Source organism: Hydra vulgaris, chromosome 08 (genome assembly GCF_038396675.1).
Source record: "Hydra vulgaris chromosome 08, alternate assembly HydraT2T_AEP".
NCBI lineage: Eukaryota > Metazoa > Cnidaria > Hydrozoa > Anthoathecata > Hydridae > Hydra > Hydra vulgaris.
Window position 1 is genome coordinate 24,587,470 of NC_088927.1, and position 15,461 is coordinate 24,602,930.

Consider the following 15,461-nt stretch of genomic DNA (forward strand, 5'->3'; position numbering starts at 1 on the left):
ATGAAAACAAAAATTCAAAAAGTTATTTAAAAAAACTAAGAAAATATGTACTTTTTTATTTTTTGTTAAAAAACGATAGTTTTAAAGCCATAAAATTTAAACTAGTAATCTTTATATAAAATGATTATTGTTTTTGAAATTTTTTATAAAATTGCACCTTTTTTTTTCAAAATATTAGGGACCCGTCTGATGTTTAAGGGTCTTGAGCAACCCCTAAAAATTTTTTAAATTTAGTATTAATTTATTACATAGAACACATTTAGGGGTATCATCAGACATTTTCAAAAAATATTGTTTTATAACACACCATAATATATATATATATATATATATATATATATATATATATATATATATATATATATATATATATATATATATATATATATATATATATATATATATAACACACACATGATATATATATATATATATATATATATATATAACACACACATGATATATATATATATATATATATATATATATATATATATATATATATATATATATATATATATATATAACACACACATGATATATATATATATATATATATATATATATATATATATATATATATATATATATATATATATATATATGATATTACTCATAGTGTCTAGTTCCATCTATTATTTAGATAGATGAAATATATTTTATCTATATATAAATTATTACATATTTAGATGATAAAAATCACAAAACTCTTTGAATATTACCTTGCTCACGAGCAAGCCTAAGAAAGCAGACAGCAGAAATCCAGTTGGGTGAAATGCGTGACTTTAAAGAATAGAGAATCTGTAATTAAAAATTAAAAACCTAAATCAACAAATTTCTAAACGGATGCAAAAATAAGAAAAAACTAGTGTTACATATTTTTGGAGAATAATTTCTCTATTTATAACATAAAAAACTTTACGAAAAAATAATAAGGTTTATGCATATTAAAAAGTTGTCAAAAGTGCATTTAAAAAGAAAACTTTTTTTTTGAGTAGTTTAAATAGTAGTAAAATAATTATTAAATATACCAGCAACAGTGGTATGATTTGAAATGATATATTTATTTCATATCAAATACTTTATAAAAGTAGAATTGATGCATATGATTTTCTTAATTTTTTTCTAAGTACTTTTGACATTATTTCTGAGAATTTTAGACATTATTCCAAGTACTCTTGACATTATTAAAGCTTCGTTACATTATGAAAGATTAAATTAATCATAATAATCTTTGAAAACATGTGATGGGTAGTAGGTGGGGAAAACATAATGAACACTGTGCTGCCATCATAAGCATAATCAGTCTACACTTTTTTTTAGCCTTAAGCTTTGTGTTTTTCATCTTTTTAAATTTTAGGCACCATAATTCTAAAAATGATTTTAAAATTCAAGTCGCTATTTGTATTTGCATAACAATGACCACATAATAGAAACATTATTTTTATGCAAAAAATGTGTAAATATGTGTAATAAAAATAATGGCATAGTACTGTAGGTTTTATATTGCTCAAATTTTGATGGGTGGCTGACAAAACTGAAGGTTGGAACTGTCTTATATGAAATTTTTTATAATCTTTATTTCGAAGTTGTTTTATTAATTTCAAAGAATTTTAATAATCTTTATTTCAAAGTAGTTTTATGTTTTTTAACTATTGTTGTTGTTTTTAAATATTTATTTTTTATTTTTAGTTTTCAAAGTTTCATAAAATAAGGGGTTGTCCATAAAGTATGTACGCCAAAAGTTTTGAAATTTGCCCCCCCCCCTTCCCTGTTGCCATGTGTACTTTCAAGTCCCCACTCCCTCCCCCCTTAAAAAGTGCGTAGATTTTTCAAACACCCCCGCCCCCCTCAACTTTTTTTTCTCAATAAAAAAGTTTATTGAAAAAAAAAAAGGTGGAGGGTACCTTAGATACTTTATGCGACCCCAAAGGCCTTTGTTTGCGCATTTAAAAATATCTTTAAACATACATACAAATATTAATTTAAATATAGTTGAATTAAACACTTCTAATGTGTGTGCTTGGCCGAGAGGTTAACGTATAGGAAATCGACGGCAGAGACCCGTGTTCGATTCCCAGAGAAATCCATATTGAACTTTTTTTGTTTTAATAACGAATCAAATAAAAATAAACTATATTTAAGGCAGACGTTTTTTTCAAGCACCCCTCTTTAGTAAGTAAAAAATGAGTCTTACACGAGATCAGTAATATTGAAAACAAAGGCTAAAACCCAGTGCCAAGGGTAGGCTACCCATACCCCTTAATTGGAGTGAGGGGGGGGGGGGGGAAAGCAAACTTTGTGCCCTTTTGTGCGGTAAAATTTGGAAGATTTTGAGACCCTAATGACACATTTGGGGGGGGGGGGGGAATATGACCCATCAACCACGGCCCTGCTAAAACCTGTTTTTTGTCGACTCAAAAAATAGGTTGCCTGAAATATGTCAAAAAATAATTATTTTTTGTAGAAAAGTATTGTAAATTACGAAAGTTATGACCATGCAAAAATTACACCCCTCTCATTTTGGGGGGTCGGAAAATTTGCATGCTCATAACTTTTGTAATTTACAATATTTTTCTACAAAAATTAAAATCTGTCAATAAATTTAAATTTAGTTTTAGATGGTAAAGTTGAAATTTTTACTACATTAGTGCCCTCACGTATGAGCAGGAGGGGGGGGGGGGGAAGTGTTTCAGGGCTTTTTGTTCACAGGCCCCCGTCATCCCAATATTTTGCAAGGGCTCCTCATTTGGCATAGGTATAAACAAACTTAAGTTTGGAGTTTGCACAATGTGTGAAAAGCGTCCTATCTGGAACATCAAAAAATCCTGAGGGCGCCCATACATGTGTGTGCATAGAGGGAAACTATACCCTCTACTCCCTATACAATACATCTTTTTATGTTGGCAAACTAGGATCCTTAGTCAGATTTTAACTTTTCTATTGATTAGTTGGTTAATTTTTATCTCCCCCCTATGAGCGTACATACTTTATGGACGACCCCTAAGTGCATCAATGTATACATAATTCAACTAATATAGTCATAGTTGCAGTGTAAATACATTGACTAACTTAAATAAGAATAGGTGCAGTAGACTGTACATACATCAACTGAGGGTTTAGGTTTAGGCAGGCATTCTTTTAAATAAAAGAAATGCATTTCAATATTTATTTAAATAGGGTTTATAAATTAATTTAACTTATACAAAAAAATTATTTATTAGATTTTTAGGTGAAATAGTCAAAATAATTAATAACTTGTGTTCAAATATGGTGTACAAACAAGAAAAAATTAGTTGAGCACGAAAACAAATGGTTTTAAAAACACTTTAAACATTATACTTTTTAAAAAAAAATGTCTTTAATTGTTCATAAAAAATACAGCTAAAACTAGGTATATCAAAATTGTAAGCACGAAAGGTGTATGTGTGAATGTAAACTGCTTATTTAGGTTAAAAATAAGAAATGTAATTTTACATGGGCTAACAATGTTGCAATTAAAGTATTGCAATATTTGCAATTTAAGTTTTCCCAGAATATTAACATTTATTTAGGAATTAATTTTAAAATTTTTATTATATTAGATTTTCTTTTGCCTTTGATACTAACAGTTGTTTGGTTTGCTTTTGTCTTGATACTTACAGCTTGTGTAATTTGCTTTTGTTTTGAAAATGCTTTTTCATTATTTTTAATTTTTTGTAGTTTGATTCTGGCAATTCATTGCTTTTAATATTGAAAAACAAATTTTAATTTCTTCACACAGCTTTTAATTGCTTCATATTATGTTAACTCATTAACCTTTTGTTTCTTAGTTTTGAAATTAGAAAATTTTCTAGTCAAACATAAAAGTCTGCATAATAACATAAAAGTCTTTAATGTTTATATTTTTAGAAGCATCTTTAAAAAACTTAAAATCATACAGTTTCCTTTTCTATTGTGTATTCAACTCTATGGTGAAATGAATCTGCAGACATAAAAATACAATCAAGCTCAAAATAAAATATTTTGATTTCATCAATTTCGGATTCCGCAGAATTGATTATGAAAGATAAATAACAAAGAAAAAGCCAAAATTTATTTTGACAGCTGCAATTATTAAGAAATAGTAAAAATTTTCTGTAATGGTTGAATTCTGTAAAAAATATGAAATATATTAAAACTATATCATGTTGGGAGCAACCAATAGTTGCTGAGATCCAAGACACCGTAAATAATAATATTTTTTCTTGAACAAAAGTTTCATGATATACAATCAAATGTATTCTAAAAATTGTAGATTTAAACTAAGGTTGTTCACGAAAGCAAAAGTTGAATTTTCGATTAAAAAAAAAGTTTTCTAAACTCTATTTTTGTTTCGGTAAGTTTGAAATAATTTCAAACTAATTAATTTTGTATCGAAACGATTTTTTCATTTCGAAATTGTAAAATTTGCTTCGAAATATTATTTTGATTTCGAAATTCTGAAAATATTACCGAAACAATTTTTCACTTTCGAAATTGTAAAATTTCTTTCGAAACATTTTTGCGATTTCAAAATTCTGAAAATATTACCGAAACAATTTTTCACTTTCGAAGTTCTAAAATTTGTTTCGAAATATTTTTGCGATTTCGAAACTCTGAAAATATTACCGAAACAATTTTTCACCTTTGAAATTCTAAAATTTGCTTCGAAATAATTTTTCCATTTCGAAGTTCTAAAAATAACACCGAAACAATTTTTCACTTTCGGAATTCTAAAATTTGCTTCGAAATATGTTTGAGATTTCGAAATTCCAAAAATAATATCGAAACAATTTTTTACTTTCGAAATTTTAAAATTTGCTTCGAAATATTTTTGCAGGGATTAGAACCCCAATGGTTCTTTTGCAGGGATTAGAAACCTCAGGATAAGATAGGGGGTTGATATTTTGTGACATTTTGTGGAAAAGGGAGGAGGGGGATCTGAAAAGTTTTTTGTGTGACATAATTTGCAAATGACCCCTTACATCTACACAGTGAAATGTTTTACATAAAATATTAGCTCTCTCAAAATGAATAAAACCTACCTATAGCAAAAGCTACTTAAGTGTTTTTGTTTACAATTTAAATTGTAAATTTTGAACGTATGATTTTTTAAATTTTTACTTATTCACTTATTCATGTTTTTACTTATTAATTATTGAATAAAGATGCTTAAAAACATCTTCATTCAATATTGAATAAAAAAAAATTTGAAGTTCTAATAAAATAAAATTCAAAACTATATTTAAACTAGTGCACTAGTTACACTAATAACAGCACTAATAACAACTAGCACTAATAACATAACTATTGTGATGTTATTAAAAAGTTCGACTGTCGACTAATATATTTTCAAAAGTCAACCAAAGTCGACTTTTGAACTTATATTAAAATTTTCGAAATTATATTTTGAAATTATAGTTTGAACGACTAACACTTTTTTGAAATCGACTAAGTCGAATAAAAGCCGATTTATTCGAAATGCGAGGGGGGGGGAGTAATAAAAGAAATCAAGTAATTTACGCCTGTTTTATATGTTTTTAAATTATACAACTTAAATATTAATGAAAAAAAACAATATGAACGCCACGCAGGATAAATTTTGCTAAAATTTAGTTAAAGTCTAAATGATTTAATATTGTGGAAAAGTCCTTTTGATCTAAAATAGTAAAATAAAAGTAAATATAAGTTTTAAAATAAACTATTTAGATATGAAGGGTCTCACAATTTAATTATCTTTAGAGCCCTAGTTAAAGAACGGAACGGATCAGCACTGTATATCGTATCGATATTGCATGAAAATCTTTTTAATAATCACATGTAAAGACTGCTAAAAAAATACAACAAAAAAACAACACATAACTATAAAGCTTTTTTAAAATAATAATTATTGTCACATGTTATGAAGTTGTTTAATAATGCAGGGCCGTCAAGAAAAATCTTTGGACTATAAAAAGGCAGATGCCAAAAAGCATGCGGAAAAACCATTTTTTGGCGAGCCCTTGTTAAATGATCAGTTGTAAACCCAGAATTACAGAAGCTAACAAACAATGTTTTGGATTTAAATTAATTGGGATATCGAAAAAAGAAATTTGTAATTTTGATTATTTATTATTTATAAAAATACTGAAGAAATGAAAAAATAATATAAATAAAATGTTAATATAGTAAAAATAGAGAAAAAGTATACAAAAATAGTGTAAGATGAAAATAATTTTATTTTTACAAACACACACCCAATGAATCTTTCCCAACCTCTTTTCAGGCCTGGTTGTTTGTATATATTAATTTTTAAATACTATGTTAGAACTAAGATTCGGCAAGTTACTTACTGTTAACATTACGAATTGTTAACTTAGGCAGAATTTAATTCTAGTTACCATACATAATTACCTGAAGACGTTGTGAAACTACTTTCAGTGTATTATAAGCTACTCTCGTAACTTATAATACACTGAAAGTAAGAAGTCGTTGGGATGGAGGGAGATACTATATTTTAATTTTTTAATTTAATATGAAAGGAAGGGGGGTAAATATTATATTCCGGCTCTGAAAAAACTACATTCTATTCAACAGTCATATTTGCTTTTGATAAACAAAATAAAATTAAAAAGATTTATAATGTTCAATCAGATAAAAAGATATTAGAAATGCATGTATAAGTACTATTATTCGACTAAATCGACTTTTAGTCGATTAGTAGATAATCCAAAGTCGATTAGATCCGCTATTAGATTTTTCAAAGTCGACTAATTTCGACTAGTAGACTTTTAATCGATTTAGTCAAAGTCGATAGCAACACTAGTTTAAACACTTTTTAATTTTAAATTTGCATAACTTAAGTTTAAACTTTAGATTTAGAATTTACATAAAAATTCGTGCACTTTTCCTAAATGATATAATTATGATGTTTAAAAGTTATAATGTGCAATTCCCTAAGGGCCTCTAACGCAAGTTATGAAATCATTGTTGCAACGTAAATGGCTAATTACTCTCTATTGGTTATTTAGATAAGATTTACAACGATTTCAAACAATTATATTTATACCTAAGCAATCTTTTTGTTACATAACTCTAAAATGTAACTAAAGTTATAATAATCTCCTTAATTATTCAGTAACCTAAGTGAAGTAACATGTGTTACACATTTACTAATAACATAAGATACTAATTTATTAATATTTGTTGTATGCGTACGAGTAAAAAAACTACTTTCTTTTTAGTTTGAATAAACATGTCAAAGACAAATAAATCCGTTATTAAGAAAGGATTAAGAAAACGAAGCTTCGTTTGGACATATTTTGAAAAAGACCAAAAGAATCAAACAAAATGCAGTATATGTTATAAGATTCTACCTTACAACAGTACGACCAGTTCAATGCAATCCCATTTATCAATTGATCATTGCATTGATTCAAAAATATCTAAAAAATCAACAATTTTACTTAACGATGACGATATATCCGATATTGAGAGCGGTAATGAAAATAGTTTTGAAGAGACTGGTCATAAAAAATTAAACAAGTTGTTGATAAACTTTATTGTTGGTACTGATCAGCCGATTTCGATAGTATGCCATCCAGATTTTGTAAATTTAGTTAGTGAGTTAAACAAAAGCTACAAAATGCCATGCATAAATACGGTGAGCAAAAAATTAATTCCATGAATTACGGACAATCTAAGATCAATTTTAATGCTAGAATTGAAGGGATGTCATTTCATTACAATTACTTGTGATGTTTGGTCATCATTGAGTAAAAACAGCTACCTCAGTGTGACTTGTCATTTTATTGACAAAAATATGATTCTGGTTGACCGAAACCTGGATCTTAGGTTTATGTCTGAAGTGAAAACAGCTGATTATTTATTTAATACATGAAATGAAATCTTCAGTGAATGGTCAATCAGTAATAAGATTTTTGCACTAGTTACTGACTCAGGTGCAAACATTTTCTCTGCAGTAAATAAATTTGATGATAATGTTCTTAAGATTCCATGTGCTGGTCATCGTTTGAATCTTGTGGTTAACGATCTTTTAAACACGAGAGATATAAAAGTAAAAAAATTTAAAAATGGTTCAAAGTGTTACGAAGTAAAGGATTACGACGGTAATGGAAAATTAATTAATAAAGAAATTACAGAAAGTGAAGTTAAAGAAATTGAAAAAATTAACCCAAATTAAGGCAAATTGGAAATCTCCAAGGTAATTTCATCCTGTAGGCATATTATTGGTTCATTTAAGCATTCAGAGATGTTACAAAAAAAGTTAAGAGAAGTTCAAGAAACACTTCGAAATGAAACTAAAATAAAGTTAGTACAGAATATAGCTATTCGCTGGAATAGCCAATTCGATATGATTGAATCTATATTAAATAATAAAACTGCGTTGGATATGATAAGCATCGAATACCAAAATACAAAAGACTATCTTCACACTGCTAATGAATTTAAGTTGCTGGAAGATTTATGTGACTTGTTACACCCAATTAAATAGCTAAAAAAAACTTTTTAGCGGAAAGAAATTTGTTACAGTAACATTTCTGTTTCTAGCATTGTATTCTCTACTAAATGGAAACTTGAATCGCAACCCATTTTTACAGAACTAGTTAAGACTTTTCAAAAGGAATTATTAAGGTCTCTAAAAGGGCGTTTTAAATACATTTTTGCTAATGATTTTTTCTTAGCAGCTACTTTTCTTGATTTCAAGTTTCGTAAATTTGAGTTTATCAAAAATGATATTGATAGATATGAATGCATTACAAAGGCAAAAATGTTTATAAAAACATTTTATGAAATGCATCTAAAAGAATCCAAAGAAATAGATATAACAATTCAAACAAATTGTTTAAATAACACTTTAAACTTATCAAACAGCTCAACTGACAATACCATAAAAGCATTTCAGCAATCGTCAACGCCACCGTTTGCAAATACTACTACTTTCGTTAACAACAAAAGACGAAAGCCAATCAACTTAATTGAACTTGTAACAGATAAATCATGTTGTCATTTAATTGAAAACAATGATAAACTGGAAAAAGAAATAAATGATTACAGTCTGCAATACTTTCAGACCTACGAAAATAGTGCCATCGAATTTTTTCAAGCTAATCAAAAATTGTTCCCGGTTTTGACACAAATTGCACGGGTAATATTTTTAGTTCCAGCGACATCGGTACCATCAGAATGTTTATTTAGTTCAACCGGTTTAATAGATACGGAGCTACGGAACCGGCTGGCGCCGAGCTTATTGAAGCAGTTAGTTTTTATTAAAGAAAACAAATAATGAAAAACATTTCTTTATCAAATAATTTTAAAAGAGTTCGAATTGAACAGAAATTTGTTTTCACTTATAATTCTTAGTAACTTAAAACACTTATATCCTTTTTTGTTTATCTGATGAGCTTTTTTACAAGCAGTTTAATTAATGACAAGTTGTTTTCTTTCCAGTCTTTATTTTCTTTTCCTGACTGGAAAAAACATCATTATTCAATCATTGAGCTGCCACCAGGCCAGGTGCTAGTAGGTGTCACGTGGTGGGGTGCAATTAAAATTTTTGCTAAGTAAAAAAATGCATTGAGGAGGGAAGGGGTGTGAACAATTTTAAATTTAAGTAATCTTTCCCCGTCACTGAATAGTGTAGAATTTGTAACTAAAGAGACTAATTTCATAGCTTGCAACAGTAGCATTTACTGTTAAGATAGTGCCTCTTTTTAACAAATCTTGTTGTCCAACGAACTAATTATAAATTTGTTTTTTTGTTTTTTACCCTAATTCGTTAAGAAACTGGTTAAGTTTTTTAGATTTTTTGAATCATGGTGCCTCTTTAAATTATATTCTTTGCACACTAAAACAGATTCATTACATACTAAGCATACTGGCACCAAATTAAATTTGCCAAAATAGTATTATTTTGCTGTATATACATATATCTCTCTATATATTATATATATATGTATACATACATATATATATATATATACATACATATATATATATATATATATATATATATATATATATATATATATATATATATATATATATATATATATGTATATATATATATATATATACTAGCTGGAGTTACCCGGCGTTGCCCGGGCCAATATTTAAAAGTAAATGAGCATCTGGAACTTTGTTATACTAATTTTGGGCTATGCACAGTAAGATTGTGCAATATTTTTTAGTGTTGCACAATGATCCCACAAAATGTGACCCTGTTGGTTGAAGCTATGAAATAACTGAAAGACATTAAGGAAGAAAAAGACATTTTGTTTATTTTCCACTTAAAAACAACAAATTAAGAATTTCCAAAAGAACATTTACTCAAATTTTTCAATTAAATTGTTCTCTCACACTGGAAAAAAAAGTTGAACATGTTACAAAAGTTAAATCATGGGTAATTTCTTCACATTGGATTGTTATTGTTTTCTTTTAATAGGACTTCTTTAAAGAGGATTTCTTTCACTGAAGAGCCTTCTGATAGACAATGTTCTTGGTTTTTTCTTCTGGAGTCAAAATGAAAAGATTTCGTGGAGATCCAACTCTGGAGCATGCAACATAGAGCTGGCCGTGAGAAAAGCAGGGCTGTTCCAAATTGATGCCAGCCCCTTTGAGTGATTGTCCCTGCGCTTTGTTAATGGTCATGGCAAAAGCCAGCCTGACTGGAAACTGGAGGCGCTTGAAACTGAATGGGAGGTCATTGGGAATCATTGGAATCCTTGGAATGAAGACATTCTCACCTTTGCCACATCCAGTCAGTATAGTTGCTTCAATCAAGTTTGAAAGGATAGCTTTGATGATGAGTCGAGTTTCATTGCAAAGCTTGGGACTGTCGAGGTTGCGAAGGAGAATGATTGGTGCTCCAACTTTCAGGTGAAGAATGTGAGGAGGACATCCAGATGGTTCTAAAGAGTTCAGAAATTCTGTTGGATAGTTGACAGCTTCACTGGGGTCCATAACCATGTCAATGGAGTTGTAGGACTTTTTATTGCCTGGGAGCATTTTCTGGATCTGCATATTGATCTTGGTGACAGACTCATTTTTGGGAGCCAGAATAGCTCTCTCACAGATCCAGTCATGTCTGGTGAAACTCTGCTGGATGTTGGGAAACACCTTGACAATGAGTTCCTCTGCAGAATCCACCAGTGTGCTGTGTATGCTGATTGGAAAAGGCTCCTGCTGACAGATCACCAGACAACTTTACCCTCATGTTTGTTGTCAAATGAAGTGTTCTGACACTCCTCCACAGGTAGGAAGCTTTTAGGTTTTGCCAAATTGCACGGCTGAGGCTGCAGAGCCACACTGGATCCCATTTTTGGGCCCCCCTGACCCCGGGGGTCGGGGTACAGGGTCAAAACCCAGCTAAGAACCTTCTCCGCCTCGAGGACTACTCCCATGCCAAATTTCATCGAGATCGGTCCTGCTGTTTGGATTTCTATAGAGAACAAACAAACACACACACAAACACACATTGCCCTTTATATATATAGCTGGAGTTACCCGGCGTTGCCCGGGCCAATATTTAAACTGGCTTACCTGATATCTGTACACAAAAATGGGCCCAAAAAATGGTCCCCCCTGACCCCGGGGGTCGGGGTACGGGGTCAAAACCCAGCTAAGAACCTTCTCCCTCTCGAGGACTACCCCCATGCCAAATTTCATCGAGATCGATGAAATTTGGCATGGCATATTGATGAAATTTGGCATGGCATACAACCTGTGGTAAATTATTTAGGCGCCCGGTTATTTTAATATTATTTTTTCTTTCTGAAATTAAATAAACTTTTCAAAATCTAATTTTATTTTCGAAATTAATTTAGGTTATAAAATATTGTTTTTTTTTTTTTTCGAAATTAATTGCACATTTCGAAATTATTATTTTTCTTTCAAAATTAATTTCGCTTTTCGAAATCCACTTTTTTTTTTCGAAGGTAATTTCACATTTCGAAATTATTTTTTTTATTTCAAAATTAGTTTCACTTTTCGAAATCCACATTTTTTTTTCGAAGTTAATTTCACATTTCGAAATTCTGATTTTTCTTTCGAAATTAATTTCAGTTTTCGAAACACACTTTTTTTTTTCGAAGTTAATTTCACTTTTCGAAATTCTGATTTTTCTTTCGAAATTAATTTCAGTTTACGAAATACACTTTTTTTTTTCGAAGTTAATTTCACTTTTCGAAATTCTGTTTTTTTTTTCGAAATTAATTTCACTTTTCGAAGTTCAATTTTTTATTTCGAAATTAATTTAACATTTCGAAATTCCTTTTTTATTTCCGAAATTAATTTGGCTAGTTCGATTATTTTCATAAGTTTTTATAGATTTCGAGAAAAAAAAAGTATTTCGGTACCGTTTTAATCGAAAATTTTCAAAATTTGCAATTTCGATAATGAACCCTAATTTAAACATCCATTTGAGGAAGTATAGCTAGAGTTTCTGAACACTGTTTAACATTAACAGTAAAACAGCAGTGTTTTTTTAAAGAAAAATCAAAAACAGCCTGACTGTTTTTAATGTTTTTTTGTTTTTTTTTTAAATTAAAATTAAAAAAGCAACAAAAAATTAAAAAAGCGACAAAAGATTAAAAACTTTAACTTTTTTCATGCATTTACTGTAACAATGAAATTCTATTTCAATATTATAATGAGTTTTAACTGCATAAAGTTTCATTCAAACCTGAAAATGTTCAAATTTTTTGATTCAAACATATTCAGATTTCAACTTTCTAATAAAAAAAAAAAAAATTAACAAATTGCTTAAAGAGAAGTTTTTTTAACAACTTTGTAAAACAACTTTGATTTGATTTTCTTTTTTAATAACAATTGAATAAATAGTTTTTAGATAATAAACAAGCGAATCTGACATTCATATTTTTTACTGTTGATACAAACTATAAGAACAAGAAGAATCTGGATTCTTTTCCAAAAAATTTTCATGCATATCAAAAATTTTACAGTCGCTTGAAGGTATTGAGCATTGGGTACATAATTTTCTGAGAAACTTGAAAGTTAAATGTTTCTACATGTTCCATTATTTTATATTTTCCCATTTTTCTTGTAAATCTAGAATTCCTTTGCTATTTTCCACTGAAATTACTCTACGTATCAGGTTATCACTATATATATATATAATTTTTGTTAATTCACCTCCCCAAGGCCGAGAAGACCACTACAGACAAGGAGGCTACTTATTTGTGGTTATAACCCTCTCTTAACTCTACAACTCTGAAACACGAACCTTGACGAACAAGGCCGCTGTGTAGAGAAACAAATTGACAAATTTTTAACAAATATATATATATATATTTACATCCATAGTAACATTTTATGGTGTTTGAAAGCTAACTTTCAGACATTCAGCAAATTTTAAATAAAGTATAACATTTTATATAGCAAATATATAGCTATAAATATTTTATTTAGCATATATAAAACTATAAATACTATAAAGCATTTATCAAATATAATTATGATAAAGTATTTATTGATATCAAATCTCTTTTTTGTTGTAATGATTGTTAGTATAACCAAAAGAAAAAAAGAATCTTATGAAATGAAACCCACATTCAATGGGAACATCATTTCGCTTGCCTGTGAGGCGTTAACCACTGCACTACTGTATCAGTAAATGTTAAGGTAAAAAAATGTATTACTTCTGTTCTTTTTTTTGTTTGTTTTCACTGTGGTTTCTAGTCCAACATTCTTTTAATAGTCTTATTAAGGTTGTAACAATTGCATTTTATTTGTTTCTGCAATGACCTCACACAGGTGACCAATAGAGCCATTTAGATAGATTTGGAAGAGATGATGCTAAAACAGATTACAGATGGAGTTATTGAGTGAAAATCTAAAAGGATCCTTGAGCAAATAACAGATTTCTTGGAATAATCTTTATTAGAAAAAAAATTTTTCAATCATAAACATTTTTTAATTTAAATTTAATATCGCTAAATATATTATGAGAGGAAGGATTAGGGGAGAGCATCAATATGTGGCTTAACAGTGTTAATATCATAACACTTCATTCATATCATAAGTTTTAACAATTTACTTCAACAAACATTTAAAAGTCTCTTAAAGGTAATTAAATAATTTTAAGGTAACTTCAAATTAGATTTAAATAATCAACTTGTTTTTAATTCTTCTTTTTAATAAGCAAATCAAAACTTTGTCAAAAAAAAAAAAAGAAGAAAAATCGTTTTTAATATAGAAACATGAATACCTGGAGAGTCAGAGAATCAATTATATGTATTTCTGAGTAGAGTCCATGACACACCAGCCTCCATTCTTTTATATTTCCTCTATGGAATTGAATAGACTAAAATAAAATAGCTCGGTAAATCAAATTTATATATATATATATATATATATATATATATATATATATATATATATATATATATATATATATATACATATATATATATATATATATATATATATATATATATATATATATATATATATATATATATGCGTGTGTGTGTATATATGCATATGTGAATATATAAATTGCTAAAAGAGACCTATTAAAACAATCAAGTATATCATTATTTAACGTATTATTACAATAGCATACTAACATTTAAACCAGTGTGTGCACCAGGTATGGAATTAATTTGCAAACACAACCCATCTTCAATATCCCATAAACATAGCTCTCTAAAATAAAAAAAGAATACAATTCAAATTAGTAAATAAACAAACGTTTTAGATAAAAATTTAAAACAATACTTAAACTGCTACTTTACCCATTTTCAGCCAAGCTAACAATGTTAGGGCGTTCAAAGTTGGAATCTAGAGCACAAGCAATCGATACAACTTTGCATCCATGAGCAAATAACAGATTTCTTGGAATAATCTTTATTAGAAAAATTTTTGCAATCATAAAACATTTTTGACTTTAAACTTAATATCACTATTAAGCATTTCATATTTGATACTTTATAAATTTTATTTGAGAAACTTTTTAAACAATATATATATATATATATATATAAATATATATATACATACATACATACATACATACATACATACATACATACATACATACATACATACATACATACATATATATATATATATACATACATATATATATATATAGATATATATATATATATATATATATATATATATATATATATATATATATATATATATATATATATATATATATATATATATATATATATATACACACACAAATACAAACATGTGTGTAACTGTCCTTCAGTTACTAACTGAATGTAAGTTTAAAAAAAATGAATGTTTTTGGCAATTAAGAGTAAACTGCTATTGCGCAAATTTAATTTTTGAATGAATAAACTTTTGATCTTTAGCTTGCTCTTTTAGTTTACGTTAGAAAAACGAAAAAACAAAAAGTAAACTTTTTCAGAAAGTTTTGTTTCTTTCCCATATTCTTTCTGACTTTTAAAATAACACAAATAACG

The 15,461-nt window shown here is 28.1% G+C and overlaps 1 protein-coding gene across 1 annotated transcript in view; it reads right to left on the reverse strand.

Moving 5' to 3' along the window:
* Positions 1-15,461, reverse strand: part of LOC100208608 (WD repeat-containing protein 7) — a 104,750-nt gene that overhangs the window by 69,106 nt on the left and 20,183 nt on the right. The window contains exons 2-5 of the mRNA XM_065803291.1: positions 14,757-14,866; positions 14,589-14,667; positions 14,228-14,323; positions 723-801 (exon numbers count right to left, since the gene is read on the reverse strand). Coding sequence (XP_065659363.1) covers positions 723-801; positions 14,228-14,323; positions 14,589-14,667; positions 14,757-14,866 — 364 coding nt within the window. The remainder of the gene's footprint in view (positions 1-722; positions 802-14,227; positions 14,324-14,588; positions 14,668-14,756; positions 14,867-15,461) is intronic.